Genomic DNA, 21,302 nt, shown 5'->3' on the forward strand with positions numbered 1-21,302 from the left:
TGTGCAGAGGGAAGTTATAGAGATATGACTGAATCTAAAGGTGTGCAAAAATCTAATAGTATAGTAATTTTTAAATTGCAAGAACATAAAAAGTGTGTGTGTGTGTATATATATATGTCTATCTCAGGGTAACAAAACTCCACAAAAGGGAAGTAAAACTGGCACCTATCTTCAATTTTTATCCTAATCCTGAACCCCATATTCATTTCTAATCCCTGCACCAAACAACTGACTTAAAACCTTTGCACAGGGACAATGAATGATAATGTGTCTTGACATAAAAGTGACCACAGTAAGTTGTTATACTCAAAACACACAAGTGTCATCTTCTTTGAGCAGATTCTGCCATACTTGCAATCACAGTGTAATTAAACCCGGTGAGCCTAGAACACAATGAGGTATGATATGAAGAACAGTATGTACAGGAAGATGCATATTTAAAAATAGAAGTGCTACGCTTGGGAGGCTGGAAGAGCTCTCTCTCCAAAGACCTGGTGAACCACCTATTACTTATAGCTCTGTTAAATTAAACACAAGAGTGGTCTGATTTCTTTTTGTGCTTTCTTGTTTTGTTGGTGGAGTTGTTATTCACAATTCGTTTCACTGAGCACTAGCTAAATATGTGGTTTTCCATAGAGGTGTTTCTTGGTAGTAGACAGGCCTCTTACAACCCTTTCCCCACACCACCCCCCCCAAATTTCAAAAGAAATTCCTTCATGCTAACATCAGGCTGTGACCTTTTCTTTACAAAACCTCCCTAGTTTTGTAGTTCCAATGGGAAGGATTTTTATTATCAGCAGGGATGTTCTGCACCTGAGAGGGACAGGCAACATCCTGTTTCAGATTAGATTACTATAGGGCTGGAAGAGCAGACTGTAGAATTATAGTGGAGGAAGCATTGAAACAACAGCTCCAGATAATCCCCTACTCAGCAAAACTTCACAGCTCTGAAGACACAAAGCATGAACAATGGGTGAGAAGCTCCCATCCTGGGGTACCAGGCAAGCTGTTCAACTTGTTTTGCTACATAGGGCTGAAGTGGAAACTGCTGGGTGTGAAGGGTTCTTGCCTAGACAGAAAGTCTCTCTCTGAGCTACTGACTGTAAAGGTCCACAGCCAAACCTATGCTGCAAGAGCAAAGATTAAGTCCACGCTGCCTGCCCTGCAGGCTGAGGCTGTGCCGAACACCGTGGGGTATGGGCAGAGATGGATGCAGCCTGTGCCAGCAGCAGCTTGTCTCTCATGCATTTCATGTGAAACACTGTAAACCAACCCAGAACGAGCGACAGCTCATGAAGGGTATCAAAACCCAGCCACTCTGCCAGGCAGAAACACAGCGTGGTGCCAGGTGTAAGGGCTGCCACCAGCCTCCCACTCCGTCCCTCCAGCAAGTATTTCAAACACAGGGGAAGAGAAGCCGAAGTCTGGCACACCTCAGGCAGAGGCTGTGTTGCACCTCTGCAGCAGGCCTCTTGCTCCCAGGTCTGTGGGGACAATTTCCAAGACAAACCCTTGTGCCAGTGCCTGAACACAAGTGACACTGGGAAAGGGAAGGAGGGGGCAGCCTTTGAATGAGCTTTTTGGGACCTTGACTACCAAAGATAATCTGTCATGAGGGAGTTATATGGGGGACAGCTGTGCTGCTTGTTAAGCCTTCAAGAGCCCTGTAGCCCTGCGGAAACATGGTTACATCCAGCTCATTTGTCACGCAGCAAATCCATCACACAGCTCCTACCAGTCAAAGGTCTCAGAGTGGTGCTCTTGTATGAATTTGAACGGACAGAGCGCTGGGAAGTGGAATGCTTTCCTTTATGTCCACCCAACCACCATTTGAGAGAACCACAAGACACCTTGCTTTAAAATCAGTGATTTTTAGACCTGCTCTCCATTCATCAACAGCCCACGCATGGGGCCATGTGTCAAAAGCATTAGAGTCAGAGGAGCCTCTAATCAAGCAGGAAGCAAAGACACTGCCTGGTCACAGAACAGCCAGTTCCACAGGAAAGCTGTTCTGTCACAAGCCTGCAGCAAAAGATCAGCTTTCTTCCAGACTTACCTTTCCAACTGGAGCGGACTTTGTAAGGAAAGTCTATGGAAATCTCACATATAGCTATACTATGCACATATAAAAATAAAACCAAGTATGTATATATGCACATACAGTTGAAGTTTTTTTCCCAGTCTGCTTGGCATCATAAAAACGCTTCAGTCCTCGATATCCTAACAATCCAGATAACTCACATTTGTGGTTTGCCCTGTAAAACAGGTGGTGTTTGCATTTATTTTAGTAATAGGGAAACTGAGGGCCAAAGCAAAACCAACAGACCCCAAGCAGCAAATGCAGAGCGGCCTCCAGCTCCTTTGAGAAATTATTTGGAGAATTTAGTTCATGGCCTGCCCCTGCAAGATAGGAAAAGACAGTCATCTGTAAGGGGTACAGAAACAGTGCTTCTTTAACAGGCTTCTCCATGCACCCGTGGAACTCATGGCTTTGGAAATTGAAAAGCCATCCCAGACAGTCAGATCAAGAAGTTTGGATTTGAGTTTTTTAGTATTACTCCTTTAAAAAGGCTATTTCCTGATTGCCAATACTTAAAAATGATACGGAAAAGTCACACCTAGTAATGTCATGTCATCAGAAAGAATCCAAACTGTATTCCTCTGTGTACAAGAGAGTATCATTGGTGGACGTGGTATAGAGATGTTGCGTGAAATTCTGGAGCAACAGCTACTATCGCTGCCAGGAGAATGAGCATTAGTCTCCAGGAATCTGCAGTCAGCTCCGGTTAGACATAAGTCAAAGTCAGACTGAAAGATTTTCATCATATTCAGCTGTGGTAAACCCCTTCTTAGCTGGTGTTGCAACACATAACCACATCTGCTGAGTCTTAACAGACACGATGCAGCTGCCGCTAACACCTCCAGAAAAAGGTCCTAAATATGTCAGGGCACAAAGGGCATCACCTGAGCTTTGGTGTGGCATATATTTCCTGCCATGAAAGAGAAACACTTTGCGTAACACCAAACACTACAGCGCAATTCCTGTGGGTTTACTGATGTTTCCCCCTCCTCTGGGTGGCTGAAAGCTCCAGTTGAAAAAAAAACCCTCACACCCAGTTCAAGATATAAACTCACTGCTGTTTAAGTAGGAGGGTGGAGGGACATTGCTACACTGTTAAAATATTTCCCTGCGCTAAAATATAGGGATGAAGCAGACAGGCAAAAGAATAATGACTCAGGCCTGACACAGTGATTGTGCAAGGATGGGGAGGAAGTCAGATTTAGATCTCAGCCATGGAAGGATGTTCCCTTTTCACCATTTGCTTCCTTTGTCTCTCTTGCCCACTGCTGCACTTAGGAAACTGGATGCCCCTTGTTCCGTTTTGGGTTTGATTTCTAATGTTTCCCACCCTATCCATCTTTCAGAGACATAATGTTGCTCTTATGCCTCTGCTTCCAGCCCAGCAGGAAAAATCACATTAAAAAGCAGCTGCTAACTGAAGGAAGCATTCTGGTTGAGCTTTTTTCCTAAACTTGTGTCTAAAACAAGTATTATTTTTCAGCATACATACTCGCTGACTCCATGACAGGGACACTGGAAGACACTGTAATTTCTCACAAGTGAACAGCTATGAGTTGTGGGCCTCTTCAATAGGCCTATGGCATAGTTTAATTTAATGGGCTTTAATTGCATATTGCAGCAGATGACTGGAAGCTAATACTGAAACCCAGGGTGTAATTACATATCACCAGTTATCTTACCAGCTGTTTGTTGAAGTTCTGCACACACTGTTCAAACTGCTCATCTTTTGTTTCATCTGCTTTCCCAAGCTTCTGAAGGACCTGCATAAAGAAAGCAGAAAGACAGGAGACTTCAAACACAGATATAGCAAAGCACAGATGAAGAAACAGTTGCAAGTTTTTGCTCACAAGGCTGAAAGAAGCAAAGTTTAAAAGTCTCCCTTGTTCTTGCACTCAGAATTTCTGGAATATTTCTCCACAGAGTCGTAGTTTGAAAAAGGACATACAGACGAATCAGGATGAGCGCAGACTTCTTATACTTTGCTGTACCAAACCACATCCCTAATAAGCCTTGTATTGTGTGGTTACACTTATCCTGATTTAACACTAAATTAAAAAGTTTTTTTTGTCTGGACTGTCTCTGGTCCAGAGGGGGAGGGGGTTTTTTGCTCCCAGAACAGATGGACTGTCTTCAAACACAGAAAGCCATGCAGAGACCTCCTTAGAGAGAGAAGGTGGCTGGAGCAGTGAAAGTCCCACTTTCTTTCCACCTTTTCCTACTATGTACATGTTTGTAGGACATGTACATAGTAGGACATGGCTATTGAGAGCAACTGGGGACCTTACACCATGAATCTACGTCACGCTTGGATTAAGTGTCACATCTAAGAGTGTCAGCAGGCAGTCCTGTTCCTCTCACCACCTCCCTGCACAGCACTGCTCCCCACAGCCTGTGAAAAAATCCTTATCAGACTACTTTCCTTATCACACTTCTCGCTTAGTGATCTCTCCATGCAGCTAAGTGGATTGCTCCCAGACTTTGAACAAAGCATTTCATTTTCTGGGCAGGAAGGTAGGTCCATCACAGGAGGGCTGGGCAAACTGCAGCTGTGGAGGAGGGCAGCAGTTATTTGTCATGCCCCAAGCAACTCCAGCAATGGGGAAACAAGGATGTAAACTATAGCTGGTTAAGCTCAATTACATCATCTTTGATAACCAAAAACAAAACCTTAATGTGCTAAAAAAAAAAAACCCACACAAAACAAACAAACAATCCAAAAAAAAAAAAAGCGCCTTGTCTCACAGGGCCAATAAAAACAGAGAAAAGCCCACCCAGTGCCCAGTCACAGAAGAGAGGTTCTGGGAAGCCACAGGTAGGCTAGAAAGGTTGCTCAGGGAACACCTCAAAACATAAGGGAGCCTTGTCTGACAAGGGCATGACTGTCCAAGAGGCAGAAAGCACTGGAAAGCTAAGTCTCTCTTGCTCTGCTGAGCACAGCAGTCCTTCAGCCACCATGTTCAGCACCTCTTGGAGAGAAGAGGGTCAAGATGGAAAAGCAGGTGCACGTTGCTGCCATAGGGTCTACAGAAAGGCCACTAGTGTCTCCAGACCACTAGTAAGTGTCTCCAGGCCAGTGGCTCTGAGGGACAGCTGCCCAAAAAGACCTTCCTCCAGCTCCCTTTGCTACCCATGGATCTTCTCAAATAATGTAAAGAGGATTTTTCCCCCACAGGGCAGGGATCAAACTTTCATGTTTGGTCCCCAAAATGGCATTCCGAAGGTCCATGCAACAAGATGTAGAACAGAGTACAGTATTTTAAATTGGAAGGTTCCTACAACGATCATCTAGTCCAACTGGCAATGCACCTACTGGCCCGCTCTCATCTTTTTACAGAGCCAAGGTAGAGGACATTTGCATTATGTCTATTTGGCTAATCTCAGTTCCCCTCTCCCCCATATAAGTATACATATTCCCAGCTCACCCCTGACCGCAATAACAGACTCTATCAGTAGACATGATAAATGAGCACAATCATTCAGCACCCAGCTTATAGGTCCCTCTATTTAGGCTAGGATTGAATGTCTAGGAGGAAATCACTGCTTTTCATTCTCCCTCTATTCAACAGCCTCTCTTCACCTCCAGAAATCGCTGAGGTATTCAAGTGTGAGCAAACAGGGGGAAAGGACACATACAGATGAAGACTGCCCTCTTTGTGACCAAGAGCTGAACCGAAAACCTCCAGACTTAGAAGCATAACTTTCTACATCTCAAGCAACAGCAGCAGACACTGCAGCTACAAGCAACCTAACATGCCTGGTAAACCTGCCTAAGCAGCAGGACACATCAAGTATGAATATTCCCTTCCTCCTCTCAAAGGAAGAGAAGGAAGGACACGGAAGAGCTTGTTGGAGAGCAAAGGAAGCAACATTACTTGGACAGGCAGAGTCCTGTACACCAGCCACTGCTGCCTCCTTTGTTCATCTGCTCCACTGAAGAGGAATGCATGCCACAGCAACACTGCTGCCGAGGCATTTCTCTGCCATGCCAGCAGGAAAAAAGGGTTCAGTATGGCCTCATCTTTCTCATCAGGTGGTATGGTGAATCTCTTCCAGAAAGGCTGTTGCTCAAAGGCCCTATGTTCAGCTGTACTCTCCTAGGCTACTAGATTTTATGGAGCTTGGGCTTCCCATCTGCTGGGCGACTTCCTAGATGTCCAAAGAGCCACAATGCCAGTAGCAGCCATCACCGATAACGGTAGAGTATGCAAGCTGCAATTTCCAAAGCAGAATTATGTTCCTGATGGGCAGATCAATAGAATTGTTGGGGATACAAAGGAGCTTTTTATAGAGCAATGCGTCTGTTTGGCTAGTCAGGAGGCATAATGCTTTCAGGCCTAGAGGGAAGGGAAGGAGACCATTTAACTAGGGGGAATCCGGAGCATGTCACCAGGGTCAAAGGTTTAGAATAGCCTCAGTGCTTCCTGGTGTAAAACACTGAGCAGCACCCACAGACTATTCATGGTGGTGATGGCACGCCTGCTTCCCACATGTCTAAGAAGTTAATCTGCAGTTCCACTGCTCCTCTGGGGACAAGCACAGCAAGTCTGGGGTCATCAGGCCAGCTAGGAAGATCGAAGTTCCACTATGCTGAGGTGCTCTGCACAAGTCCTGCAAAACACTGGGCACTGCAAAGGGCTCTAACTCACAGCCTATCTCTAAGGCAAAAACTGCTGCAACAGGGATGCTCAGCTGAGGAGCAGCTCTGAATGAGGAGGGTAGAAGTTGTAAGAAACTCCGCATTTTTCCACAGTAGTGACATGGGGCGAGTGAACCAGAGGACTCCAGGACACCAGAGGAACAAGGCAAGGAAAACAAAACCAGTTACAAGAGAGAGGCTGTGAGAAGTTAGTCCCTGCCTACACCAAAAAAAACCTGCTCTTGCTTCCTATGCTCTTCGCCCATCTGGTAGACAAAGGCTTGTGCCCCATGCCTGCTGGCCCTATAGGTGAGTCCCAGCCATACAACCCACTCTGATCCCTTTATTACTTGCTATGACACAGCAGACAGACAACAGCCCCAGGCTGCAGCAGGGCAGGGGTTATCTTCTCATACCACCCTCCCTCAAAAACAGATCTGCCCCACAGAAACAGCCCAGAGGTCAAACCCTAAGGTCATTTGAGCAGCATAAAATGATGGCTCCACAAGGCTGGCCCTCAAGCCTGCTTCCAGCTCTCCCATCAAAGAGCCATACAGGCAAGCTGTACTAACAAATACCTCTGGACCCCCTAAACAAGCCTGGGATGGAGCAGATGGCCCTGGGTGTGCTGCTGACTGCGGCACATCTATGCTCACTGCTAATATCCCGTGAGCTCACAGGACAACTCCCCTCCCCAGGCTGGTACGTGCCATCATAGGTCAGGCTATTCCGGGTGAGCCACGGCTGCCCCCTCCCTCCCCCTGCAACAGTCTTTAATCCTCCAGCTTGCTGCAAAGCCAGATAAAGTTTGGATGGAAACTTCAAGCTCTTTGATAGCTATTAATGGAGCAGATTTACCAGGGTAAGAGTCAGGAACCCACTGTGGCTCCCAAATCTCAGGGCGGATCAGAGATGGTGTGATCTGTCAGCTGTTGTCTGGAGGCAAACCACACTGGGCAGTGGGCATGGATCTGGTATTTAAAAGATTAAGAAGCAACCATGGCTATGCTCCTTAGTCTGCCCTTGACCTGAGAAGTCCTGGCCCTGCATAAGGATAGGGACCATCTCAAGACCGTGCAAGCTAGGGTGAAAAAGGGAATACTTTGCATGAATCCCACAGAACACCTTGTGGGATGAATTTCAGAGGAGGTTCCAGCATTGCTGTAGGTTCCAGTCTTGGCTCATTATGGATTCACTATGACAGGATGGGAATGCCATTCCAGCCAATGTTTTTGGCCTCAGGCACCAGATATATCTGAACACTTAAACACCATTTTCCAGTGTTGATCAGAAACCAGGTCTCTTCCAATAATTAGCTAGATCTGCAGGTGCTCTGCATTTCTCACAAAACTATGACCACAGGCACCTGAACAACTACTGCAGCATCTCCAAACAAAGCCAAATTCCACCCATAAAGCCTCAGTTTTCCTTGCATTTGAATAAAAGCAACAAGGAACAAGGAGAGATTCAGAGTTTGACCAAAGTTTTAAAGGCACTTTAAAATCCTAGGAAGCAAGATGCTATTAACAAATAAGTAAATGGTCACATTCCTCTCATATCCTGAGCGTATTTGTCATTTGCTGTTGCAGGCAGAACTATTCGCAAGAAGCTTTGAATTGATATACTTTGAGAAGCAAGGTAACACAGAAGAAATGACAGAGAAATCTGGAAATCTTCTGCATCAGAAATCTGGCATTCTGCTAGCAATGGTCAGAGAAGTACAGGCATGAAATGGCCTTTAAAAACAGCAACTTTCCCCATCAAAATTGAAAGTTTGCTTAAGGGAAGTCTGAACTGCAGGTTTTTCGCAAAAGCAAGGCTGTAAGATTCACAGCATGACTAAGCATTACCTAAACACCACAGTTTTATAGGACTCAACAGGAAGCATCTCATCTGAGGGTACAGTTTACCCTCTTTTTTCCAGGTGTATGGGAGGAAGTATTCTCAAAAGGGCAAACCCCTGCCAGGGTTTCCCACACTCTGCTTTGAGCACCGGGCATGAACCAAACTGTGATGTTCGGCAGCAATCACCATTAAGGACAAACACTTACCAGCAGTGCAGCAGCAGCTAGCCTCAAGAAGCCATATCAGACCAACTAAAATGCAGTTCTGCTTTGCTCTGAAAAGCAACTGTAGCGGATTCACATTTACACTTTCTAATAGAGAAATACATACCAGCTGCTTAATGCATCACCAGTTCTCACTCAGGAACTTCCTTCACCCTCTTCCAAAATATTAATGCCACAACAAAAGCCCTGAAAACCCAAATATTCTCAGCAAACACCACACTGGCCCATTATGTGAACCAGTAACCTAATAAAAGTCTGCTTTTCATGGCATATGGGTCACCCAGGCCAAAGCCCAGTTTAGAGAACGCAGGTGATGAGTAGGAAGGCAAAAAAGAAAAATGCTGTTTGTGGATCCCAAATGGCACTAAATCTGCACCCGAAACATCTGAATTTAGGGTGGTCCAGCCCTGATGAAGGGAGAGTCGTTAAGCCCACAGCCAGAGCAGATACAACTTGAGCTCTGCAGGTCCACATCTTACTCCCCACCGATAAGAGAAGGGGCTGGGATTACATTTTACTGATATGGGCCCAAAGCTCCTAAATCACTCCATATCCTGACCTCTCCACCCCTCAAGAGTCAAGGATGCCTCTGACTTTTGCTGTATCTGCCAACTCCAGTGCATTATCTCCAACTACCAGCTGGGCACAGAGTCAGTAAACACTCCGACTAATTTTCAGTTGGAACAAACTGGCTTGTGCCAATGGGTCAACTAGCAACAGAACAAATAAATCTTTGATCTCAGGCCGTTGCCTATTCTTCCATGGAAGACATTATACTCTGAAGAGAGGGAGAAGAAGATAATGTCCAAGTCAGATGGAAAGCACAAAGCCACATAACTTAATAAGGTACAAACAAAGGAAGTTTCATAAGCTTTTTTTAAGCCTTGTTTCGTCTCTGCCCAAATTAAATGTGACTTGCTCAAAGTAAATTTGCGCTCATGAAATTACTTGTTGCACTCAGACTTAGAGAGAAAAGCAAGAGCAGTAGCAGGAGTCCTGCTCCCCCTCTGACCCTCTCTGGGAGCAGGGCCTGTCCTACTACCCTCGACACCTGCCTCTTGGCTGGCTTTGAGGACAGCCCAGCTTTCCTCACACAAGCCTGGCACAATTAAGTCTTTCTGGGAAACAACTGGACAGAGGAGGATGGGGGTGGAGAGGAAGAAACTCCAAAAATATTAACGCTTCATTTTTAATTGAGAAAATTATTCCCATGGCTGAGCAATCAGCAAGACCCTCAGATCACTGGAAGATGGGAAAGGGAAATGTGGCACTTGTTGCAGACAGAACGGTTCTTGTTTGCTTCTTACTTGCTGACAAGGTTCAATAGATCCTGCAAAGAGAGGGCTAGTCACTGGGCTACGAGTTGGGAAATCAGGGTTCAATACTGCATTTTGTTAGAGACTTCCTGAATGACCTGGAAAACCCATGTCCAATGTCACATCCATCCAGCTGTGAAGAGGAGTGTTTGTTCAGCACATCACAGAGCCACCAAATTTATCCCTGGCATTCCCAGCTGGCAAATGGGAAAAAGAGAAGTACAGAGAGAAGAGATGGCCAGTTTTGAGTGCTCAGCTCAAGACAAATGGAGCTTGATTTTCACAGGTGTCCCTCTAACTAAAGTATGTGAGAGTTTGCAAGCTTAGCCATATTCTAAAACCCAATCTGGCTAGGGAGAAAACCAAACAAAATATAATTTTCTGGTCATATTGCTGTGTTGAACTCTCAGAACATCCCCCAAAGATATGCTAACAATGAATAATTTAAATCATTAGAATAGATTGTATGGAGATCCTTTGCTAATGAAAGACTTTTTTAGAAGTTAGAGAAGCATCTCAAGTGTGATTTAAGCCAGATTGATCCCACTCCACATAGGGGATGGACCTTGTAAGGGCCTTCCAAAGCTAGTCTTCCCAAATCCTGAAGATCACAGCAAGAGAAGGTCAATCACTTTGTCTCCAAACAAATACCCTCCCCAAAAAGACCTCACTCATTCCTCCATATCACAGTGGGAAGTATAACATACATCCAAGCGTGACTGGACAATCATGGCACGTATAGCCTATCATCAAAGAAACACATACCATTGCCACCTTCCCTAAATGGCACTATATTGCTAAAGTTCTGTATGAGCAAGAGTCACACTGCATTTCCTTGAAGGCTCAATTCAGATATCTGCCTCTGACAGCTACTAAAGAGCAGCCTCACCATGACCTGTACTTTCAGGACACCCCTCTTGAGTTTAACATGACTCAGTGTGGCCACACTGGCTTGCCTTACAAGATTCAACCCTTCTCCCTCACTCTGTAGGTCAACAGGGAAAAAAAACAGGAGCTCCACTTTTGCATTCTGAATTATTTTCTGGAGAAACCTGTTTCCCCATATAATGGGCTCAGAGGAAGTTCACAGCAACAAGTTTCACCAGGCTGAAATTAGCATCTTAAGAATATATCCCTGTTTCTGATCATACCTGTCCCACTTCTGAAGCTGCATGTTGCACCATGCTCATCTAAAAATGCTTGCTTTATTTCAGCATTTTCGTTTGAGTACACTGCTGAAGACTTCCCTTTTTCCATGAAGCATAAGAGGAGGATTGTTTGGCTGCAGCACATCCCTCTGTAGCAGTTGCCATCCTTAACCCAAACTCAGAGGCCTTCCTTGAAGCAGCTACAGAGTACAAGCCTGTAATGATGGCCTTATGGGAACAAGCTATTCCTAACTGCACCAAGACCTCAAGCAAATCAAAGTTACTGTGCTCAGTTTTCTCCTCATGGGGCGAGTCAGCTAGTATCCACCATAAATGGATGCAAAGACTCAGCTAACTGCTGCACTGAAACATGTCAAAAACAAAAGTATGTAGAAAAATGTTAATCAATACCACTACAGTGAGGATATCACTTTCCTATTTGCACTCTCTGTTCTGGAAAAGTACTTACATTATTTCACCATAATCATTATGAAGACTAATTGGAGCAAGCTTGTGAAATCTTTCACTCTTGAGATGTTTCCTTCCACACTTGGCTCCCTTTGGGGACACTTCCCTCAAGTTACAGGCTATCAAACAAGGGATTCACATCACTCATTGTACTGGTTATCAAACAGTACATCATTATACATAGTACATCATTACTGAGTGTCCCAAGACCATAGGTAAACACAATGAGAAGAATAGGGCCTAACCCTCAGGCTTGTACAGCCCAGGACAGCCAGCAAGGGGAGGGAGAAGGCTCTGGGTACTTTAGCTCTGTGCATTGGTCAGTCTGCTGTGTCCACCCCAAGGCCTAAAGATAAGGAACGGCGCTGTGGCACAACAGAGGGGTAGCAAAATAAGTGTGGCCAAGGTCCAGAGGCTCACATTCCTCCCACACTATGAGCTGCTCCTGCACCTGGAGCTCAAGAAGCTGGCTCCCTTGCTATGCTAAGAGAATTGCCATCTTGCTTTGCAAGTCAAGATTGCCATGACCATGGATACAGCCCTGTGCCCAAGATAAAGAGCCCTCTTGAATTGGGGTTCTGGCCCTCTGTTCAGATTCTGCACTAGGAAAAAGGCCAGGGTGATTGTCGTTACCCAGCTTGCTACTTCTTCCTCTGTTTCTACTACTCTTGGCACCTGCGTTAATATCTGCTGACCCCACTCCCTGCCTCAGCAGGGCCAGGCTCAGAGGACTAGCATAGACAGCATCTTTGCCTCTGGAGTAGAACCTGCAGCAGGTTCCCCCTTAGCCCTTTCCCACCCTAATGACAGTACTAAGTTCTTTCTCAGGGAGGTACTAAGCACTTTGCTTTCAATTTCCACCCTGTGATCAAATCACTTTTCTAAATTGGGCTTTGACATTTCCCTACCTTAATGCCACTCACTCTGGGAAGCCTTCATTACCAGGATCTGCTGACACTGTCTCTAACTATAGTATATGGTCAACAAGTAAACTAAAGGAATAAAATAGGAAAGAAAGAAAAGGAGCAGCACAGTGGGACAGGCTAAAAGCTCCATACCTGATTGGCACAAGCTTCTTTGCAAAATCCCTCCCTCTTACAGGAAGGATTCTGTTGAGGACCACCACCTCCTGAGCAGAGTGTTTTCCTCAAAGTTGAAACTTCCTCATTCAGAGAGGTAAAGTATGAGAACTTCAGAGGATGGAGAGAGTAATTTTGTCAGCCTCATTCTGCTCCCTGCTCCCCGAAGTCAGAAGAGCAATTCCAGAAATGCCGTTCTTGAATACTTATCCAGGTTGGAGGTCTTTCTCCTCCACCACCAAAAACTATGACATTCTGCCTACATAGCCTTTCCACATATTGCCTACAGGACAGGTAAAATGCTTTTTTTGCCAGTTTAAGTCACATTGTTCAGACAATAAAGTATAACTGCTCCAAAGATGGGAGCTGAGGTTCTGTGCGTATACACTCTCCTTACCTATCTTAAGGCAAAAACTACAGGAGTTGATTACTGCGTGGGTGCGCCTGTTGTTCAAGTTTTCTAAAAACATATATATTGACCCATACAATATCCACATATACAGTTCTTGTGTATTTCTGTATAACTTACCAAGACTTTAGGGCCCTAACCACTGAGCCACTGTAGGTGACAGCTAACAGAAGATGCTGGAGAAGAAACTCACTCACACACATAGTATCATATGAATTTAGTCTGTCCACAGACTATACCAGCTACATTGAAGAAGGCCTGTCAGCATTTATTAACATTCTGATGGACCCATGAAAGGTTATGCAAACTGTTATGGAAGGCAAAGCCATAATATTCCAGCACATTATACAGAATAATTCCAACTCCATGTCCAAAATTTTTCTGCTTATTTATTTTATTCAGCCAGTTTACAGGTTTGAGAAAGACAAATCTTCCAAAAGAAGGCAGAACCTGGCAAATTCTCATTATCTTGAAATAAGCAGTCATATTAAAAACAATAAGTTAAAAACCCACTGAGAAGCCTAAAATCCCCAGTCTCCAAATGTCAACATATTTATTTTTTTCCTCCTCTCTTTCCATGTAACTGTGGGCTGCTACTTATGGAAAGCCTGGGAGCCCACTTGCCCACAGGTCTGAGCACTGGGAATCAACTGTCCAAGGCTTGTGCATTTAAAAACCAAAAGCAAGACATGGCTGCAATTTGCATTTTAGTTAGCACCCCCTAGAGAACAGGGGTTTTGTCAGGAATTAGGGCAATTCCAAAATAGCTAGCTGCTGACTTATGTCCATGATCCTCTTCTCTCCTATGCATAGGCTTCAGTATTCCTTTGCTTCTTTAATCTACCACACTGCCTGGAGCACACAGAGCAACAATCCAACAGCCTCCATCTCACCTTTCTCCAAAAACTTCATGCTTACAGGTGGAATATCTCTCAGGCTACTACAAGACAGTCATTTTTATCCTCCCATCTTTGACCAAACACGTACCTCATATCCAAATCCAATGGCTTTTTAGCAAGCATTACACAAGCAGGCAGGAAATCAAGGTTAAACCTATCACCTACCTGTCCTGCCTCCAGTGGCCAACTACTCCCCACAACACCCTTGCAGCTTCCTGCTGCTACTTTATGAACAGTTTTGCATTATTACATTAGAAGCATCTGTCCTGTGAAAACATGTATAATGCACAGAGCCTTCTGAAATTTGCCTTTATTACACTAAATATGGGTTAAAGGAGCAGTAGTAGTAGTATTTGGTATTTTTTTGCTTTGATGCAAAAAGGTCATTTACTGATCTAGTCCTCTTCAGTACTTTCTCCAAGTTCCCAGGATATCATCAGGAACCTGTCCTACACCTCTTATATAGGATTCACAGCATGCTGGCATCCAGATAATGAGTGCAGTACAGATACCCAGCCAGTATAGACATGCTTTTAAAAAACATTCCTAGTCCTTTATCTTATTCCTAAGGCTCACTGCTACTTCCCATGCAACTGGGCTACAATATCTAAATGTCAACAAGTTTGATGGCTTGATTCTTGGCTTTCCACAAAACTGCACTTGTACTTGTTCTGCAAATTAGAGTTCCGAAACCAAAAGGCACAGGAAGTACCATGCAGCTGAAGTACCATTCCAGTCTCATACAGACTCATTAAGTAAAGAGATAAAGATGAAATTCAAGTGTACACAAAGCCCAGGGGCTCAGTCAATTTTTTGTGGCATCAGCTTTGGTAAAAAGCCTTTAAACAACAAGATCTTTGAAGAAACAGGCAAGCTCTATATGCCCTCCATTGCTTTTATTCCAGATAGCACTTAAGTGAAAAAAAATTGTTCATAGTACTTTTGAACGGATCCAGCTGAGTTTTAAAGAGGGGGGAAAAAAAAAGAAAATCAAACAAACACAAAGACAATACAAAACCAAAAACCCCAAACACCCATACTCAGATCTTCTCAATATCACTAGGATATATTCATAAGCTACACCACAAGCACAATGTTCCACCTAAAATGTTACATAATTTTTTTAATAAAAATGAGAGTCACAAATAGAATTGCTCCCCTAACACTAGTACATCCAGTACTTTTATTAGCTGTCCTAGGAAAAGTCCAAAACATGCTTGCAAAGGACTGTTAAAACTGATAATGTGGAAGTCTTCTTTTATGAGAGACCCTACAGTAACACACTCTCAGTGGTCAACAGCAAAAAGACATTTCTGAACAAATGAACAGGTTTTAAGTCATACAATCAGTCTCCAGATTTTCTTCAGAGTTTAAGAACGGATTGCCAAGCACAAGCCCCCTCCTTCCAATAACTACTGTGAACACATCCACATCAGGCAGGTTTGCTCTATTAGCTACCAGCAAGATGAACACTGAATTTGGAGTTCTTTAGAGGTGAGGTACCACGGAAAGACTAAGCCAGGACCACTTGGCTGGCCTGGCAGCAAATGCTTCCACTGGTCCAAAGGTCAGATCCAGAATACTTCACCCTCTTCTCCCAAAAGCACAAATCAAAGGTGAAAGGCACAAAGACACCTGACATACCTGTATCAGATACACTACAAATGACATGCTGCTTGATACCGCCATTTGTGGAGAACAGGGCACTTTCACACTTCACTGTCCTGCCTACATCAGGCATGGATTTACTGGCAATATGAAAGGGGATGCTATCCCCATGTTACCAGTCACATGTGTTCCCACAGCAGGTGATGACATAAGCAGTTCAGCTGCTCCCTCTTCCCAGCTGATCACGATTATGTCTTTTACACAATACTGTGCAGACTTCCCAAGTATCTTTTTCTGATGTGGCAGAAGATGTAAAGGCCAGCCCAGGGAGCCCAGCTCAGCTGACATCACCACCACAGGGCAGAAAGGGTGCTGTGCTGAAGCTCTGTCACACTTGCATCAGACAAGAGTGTTACATGAGCATCTGTATCTGTGAGTTTGGCATATGAAGCCAGGGAGTGGGAGAGGCACCTCAGGGTGTTGGGTTTTTTTCTTTTTGTTTTAAAAAAAGGCAGGGGGAACAGAAGGGAGAGGGCTCCTTCATATCCTAGAGCAGCAGCACAAGGTTTGCTAAATCCTTAAACTGGGTATAGGACACAGCAATTCAAGAAAAGTAGTTTTTCATGCCTATCCTCTCTGAAATCTTCATATCAAGATCTCCCAGCCAAGGCAAAACATTAAGTGCTCCTAATTAGCAACTCAGTCACTTCTGTCCTTCATGCAGTTTCCAGTTCTCTGATAACCAGATCTGATTAAAGCTCAGCAGGTTTTATTTTTGACGGCAGTCTCAGAGCTCAGTTACCAGCCTTGGACAAGAAGGCACTCTGCTCAGCTCCAGGCTGGAAGGGTGTCGACAGATGCTGAATATATTACAAACAAGTGGACATGAGCTGTCATTCCCAAAAGAGAATTAAAAGGCACACTGAGAAAGTTTTGTCACTGTAAATCAATTGGAGGGGATGCCATTAAAAGACCTTCACACTGCTTTTATTCCTGCTGTGGACCATACATTCATGAACACTAGAAACAGGGCCATGAAAATCAAAAAGGTGATCATTTAGAACTGCTGCAGAAGATCTCAGGTCTATTAGGGAGGTACACAGCTACTGTGAAATGGCTCAAAAAATCTCTTTAATTTGATGGGGTGTGGAAAGTAAAAAAAATTTTCCCGTTCCATCTTCCTCCAAGAAAGGCAGTATCAATCTACCATTCATCTCTATAGAGACCACATGGAATACCCAAGCATTTTGGTACTACCCCATAATTAGCTACTCAAATAATAAGATTCATCACATCAGCAGAGCTCTGCACCCTTCATTCACATGAGTGCTGATGGACCAACTCTTCCCTCTCACCTGCACCTGTACACCATGCCCCAGAAAATCCCCAATGCAGGCAGCCAGGATTGCTGATTACAGCACCAGTGCAGCTGCAAGCCTGGTCTGCTTTGCATCATCACTCACTGTATGCAACCTAAAGGCAAGAGGCCTTTCTTGTTCCAGAATTGTTTGATTACAGTGGGATCCCAACCCTGGGGTTTTACCCTTCAGAACTGCTGCAGTACTAATGCATTATCACACTAACAAGAATGAATCTGGATCATGTGCCTGGCTTAGCAAAGGGCAGAAGGGTTGCAAAGCACATGGAACTGAAAATCCCCAAGTCTCCTGCAGACAAAAGATGCAGCTCACTCGACAAATATCAAATGACACGTGTAAAACACTGCTAGCACTGCTTATGTAAGTGTAGTTTTGTAAACTTTAAGAGCAGGGACTGAAGGAAGTGGAAACAGAGGAATGGAATAGTAAAAAAAACCCTTTCCAGCAAGTCTTTTCCCACCCATCACAAGTAGACAATTGTTCCCGACAAGGAACTCAGAAGTGAGGTAAGGTAGATGCAAAGACCTGTGGACTGCTGACATCACAGAGCAGTTCTGAAGGGGTTGATGCAATCAAGTGCCTCTGCCCTGATCATATATTTGCGCCTTCATTCTAGATGAAAAAGGAGGCAAACCCAGAAGTTTTCCTCCCCTATAACAGTTGGCTGAAGCCACTTTTCTAAACGCTAGTGTTGTTCTCAAAAGGGGTTCATCTGGTTTATGCAGGCACCTCTCTGGCCATCAGACCTCTCTACCTAAGTAACTCTGTTAGCACTGTCTGAAGTCATAGGCAAACTCTCTAGAAACACGCAGCCAGTTGTTCATAAAGGGTCAAGTTCCACCAGCTTTCATAGCCCATTTTTCATCACAATGCCAGGGGAACATAGATGCAAATCCTTCATGCATCTAGTGGAGGATGCAGAGTGTCTAGCCCTCAGGGTCAAGTCTAAAAGGCAGTTCTTTCTATTTGGGTTATATGACTTGCTGCCAGATCAGGCCTTAGAGAAGACAGTATCAGAAGAAAGTTATGTTCCTGAAAGAATGAAGGCTTACCAAAAGGCTGTAATGGGAGACAAAGCCATTTCCTTTTAGGTCATTCACCTGAAATAGGTTTCTAAGTGACAGTGACCAAAAGCTGTTCCCACTCAACCACCATTTAACAGCATGAAGTTATGCATAAGTTCAGAACATCTCTTGCTCAGCCATCACAGGACAAGGATCTGCGCTCTCACTCACACTGCACTTCTGGACTACTGGTTGAGAATCAAATGGGACAGCGACAGGCTTCCCCGACACAGCTCATGCTTCTAGGCAGGGCTGAGAAGGATGTTGCCAGCTCTGTTCTCCTGGGCTTGTCTGCTGTGGGAGGAGGGTTTTTCTCTTGCAGGGGCCATTCATTAGCAGGAGAAGCTTTTGAAAGAGTAACATGGGTGCACGGCAAGAAATGAAGTCTCAGCAGTCAGCTAAGATCACATGCTATTTCCAGATGGCTTATAGACATACACCCACAATACATGTCATTAGCTGTACACAGGTAGGGCTAAGGCTACCAGCCAATTCCAAGTGCAGCTTGCCCAAAAAAAAAAAACCTAAAACACCCCATCAGGCATCCCCATAGTTATGAATATTTACCACGTATTTCATGAGAGCAAACCGTAAGTCCCAAAGTAGATAACAACCCTCCAACACTCAGATATCTTGAGCAAGGATCCACAGCAACCAGACTATGAAAATCCATGCAAGTTGGACACCTCCCTTGTTCATTTAGCAATGGTTCAAAATTCCTGTTCCATTTTTATTTGCAGAAGCCCTCTCCTGCTTTTTTATCTTATTAAGCACACATGTGTAGATAAACACAAAAATCACCATCTAAACTTAGACTGGAGAAGTTACTGCTGCTGTAAATGTCACCAAGTTTAAGCCATGTCTGGGAGGAGAGCAAGTTTGTGTCCCTGTCAGTCAAAAGTCAGGCAGAGACATATTGCTGTATCAAACACCATTGTCAGCTGTCTCCTCTAAAGCAAATGCAGAGTCTATTCTCAGAACCTGCAAGCCTTTGCTGTGGCCATTAATAACCAGGGAGAGCTGCAGATTGCTGACAGTTCCTCAAGGCCCTGCTCCACACATCACTACTTCATGTTACAGCCTCACTCTGAAAAACTTGAAATTGTAAGTGGATCTGCACCACTCATGGAAAACAGAACATTTTATATATGAATCGATGCGCCTGCTTCTGGTCTGCAGAGCAGCACACAAGAGCAGAGACAACTGAGCCTGCGCTCAGCTCACCTGCATCATTGCTCAGGTGTGTGCTGCAAAGAACCAACATTTGCTTTTCATCACCCCGTGCCCCCAGTCACATCCTATTATGGAGTGAGAGGGAGGCAGCCTTGCACCTGCAATCTTTCATCAGCCAAAAGGACTCTGAGTATAAGATTCTTTATGGAACAGGTGGATTCTCAGTCATCTGGGAGCAAACCCTTTTGCTTCTGGTTGAATGATTCCAGGTTTGTGGCAGTGCTTGTGGACAAAACCCAGCTCACTCACTTCTGTTTACACCTCAGATGTCAAAGGGTGCAGAGAAGGGGAGGTCTTGCTATACACTGCTGACTTTAAATTTCCAATATAGACCTTCTTTAAAGGCAGAGCAGAAATAGTCCCTAGAGAAAAAGCAGAGTAACTGAAAAGCAGCCATGATTTTTGGATTTCTGCATGGAACAAAGTTGGGAAGTACCTAAAAGAGAGGAGGTACATCCCACATTCTGGTCCCTAGTCATGCATATCACTGGAACTACAGCCACCAACGCCTGAGCGCTTCTGGCCCACCACATTACTAACCACCTTCCTGTTTATCCAATATCTGAAGATCATCCACTAAAAAGCACCTGCATGTCTATAGACATCAGTCATTCCTTCGATCCTTTTCTGCCATCATAAGACTGATACAAATATCAGCCAGAATCATAAAGGTTGCTAAGACACCTACATCCTCAAGGGATGCCACCCAGCTACTCTCTAGTGGCCTCCCTCTAGCTTGGTGATCACCTCTTCACCATTCTCACACACTTTCATTATACACCTGGTGCACAGAAGTGGTGCCACAGTTACAAGTGGTCCCAGCTCCTGCAAAGAGTCAAGCACACAGTTCTCACCCTTCCTGCACGGCTGACTTCACCCTTAGCACATTTTCAGAAGTGGTTCAAGAGGCCTCTTGGAAATTCAGGGATAAAAGTCAGGGCTTCTCTGTTCCCTCCTGCAAAGGTTGTGCAAACCAAAGTCTTTTTTAAACCTCTTGAGCTGTTACAATGCAGAACCACAAACCTATAGCAGACAGATAATAAAAAAGAGGGGTGAGATAAAGTTACAATGAGGACAAGTTGCCTTGCCAGAAATTAACAACTCCAGTCACATTCTCATTAACAAGCCAGGATCTCCACTTTTAAAATACAACTCCCTCTCCCATACCATCACACTACTTGATAAGCTAAAGCCACCTGGTATTTACATAGGTTAATGCTTCTAATTTTAAAAAAGTTATTAGCTTCACTTCAATGTAAGGAAAACTCCAGAACGTTTTCAAGATGACATGTAAACCTGTATTTGCAGGGTGGCTCTGATTTTATTCCTTTGACTGTGCCAGTTGTGTTATTTACAGGAAGCTTGAAATGGAGACAAAATAAAGATATTCGTCTGAATCCTACCCTGCAACTACAACAGGAGCAAACTCTGCTATGCCCTCTGTACTTGTGGCATAAAGGCCAGCCCTGATCACAAAAGCAGTTAAGAGAAAATGGAATATCTGTGCTGTAACACAACTCTTTGTTTTTTCATTTGATTTCATTCACTATGGAGATTCACCTACTTATTAATACTATGAACACTAATTCCTCATGCTGGAGCAATCATTAGCAGCTTGCCAGGTATAAGTACATGAGGGAAAGCAGCCCAGGAGTCAGAAAGGAACTCGCCTCCAGAAGAAAGTCTGGTATAACTTGTAGCTTCAGCTGTGTTCTCCATTGTTCCCTCAATCAGGAAGTTCAGGACCACCTCTGGGTTCACCACAGAGTTAAGGAGAAAGCATCACTTTCTCTCCCACCGAAAGCTTCAACACCACAGTCTTTTTCATGGATTCTCAGGGGGGATTTTCAGCTTTAAAAAACAAACAAACAAACCCACAAGAACCAACCTTTCAATGTTTAGTTCTGGTTA

At 44.3% G+C, this 21,302-nt stretch overlaps 1 protein-coding gene across 5 annotated transcripts in view; it reads right to left on the minus strand.

The window, feature by feature from the left end:
- BIN1 (bridging integrator 1) overlaps positions 1–21,302 on the minus strand; it is a gene marked incomplete at both ends in the record, with an annotated part of 99,310 nt that overhangs the window by 51,141 nt on the left and 26,867 nt on the right. For all 5 annotated transcript variants that reach the window (XM_082001604.1, XM_082001602.1, XM_082001601.1 and 2 more), the window contains one exon: positions 3,763–3,843. In XM_082001604.1, coding sequence (XP_081857730.1) covers positions 3,763–3,843 — 81 coding nt within the window. The remainder of the gene's footprint in view (positions 1–3,762; positions 3,844–21,302) is intronic.

The sequence above is a fragment of the Phaethon aethereus genome (genome assembly GCF_964289735.1).
Source record: "Phaethon aethereus genome assembly, chromosome: 6".
In the NCBI taxonomy this organism is placed as follows: Eukaryota; Metazoa; Chordata; class Aves; order Phaethontiformes; family Phaethontidae; genus Phaethon; species Phaethon aethereus.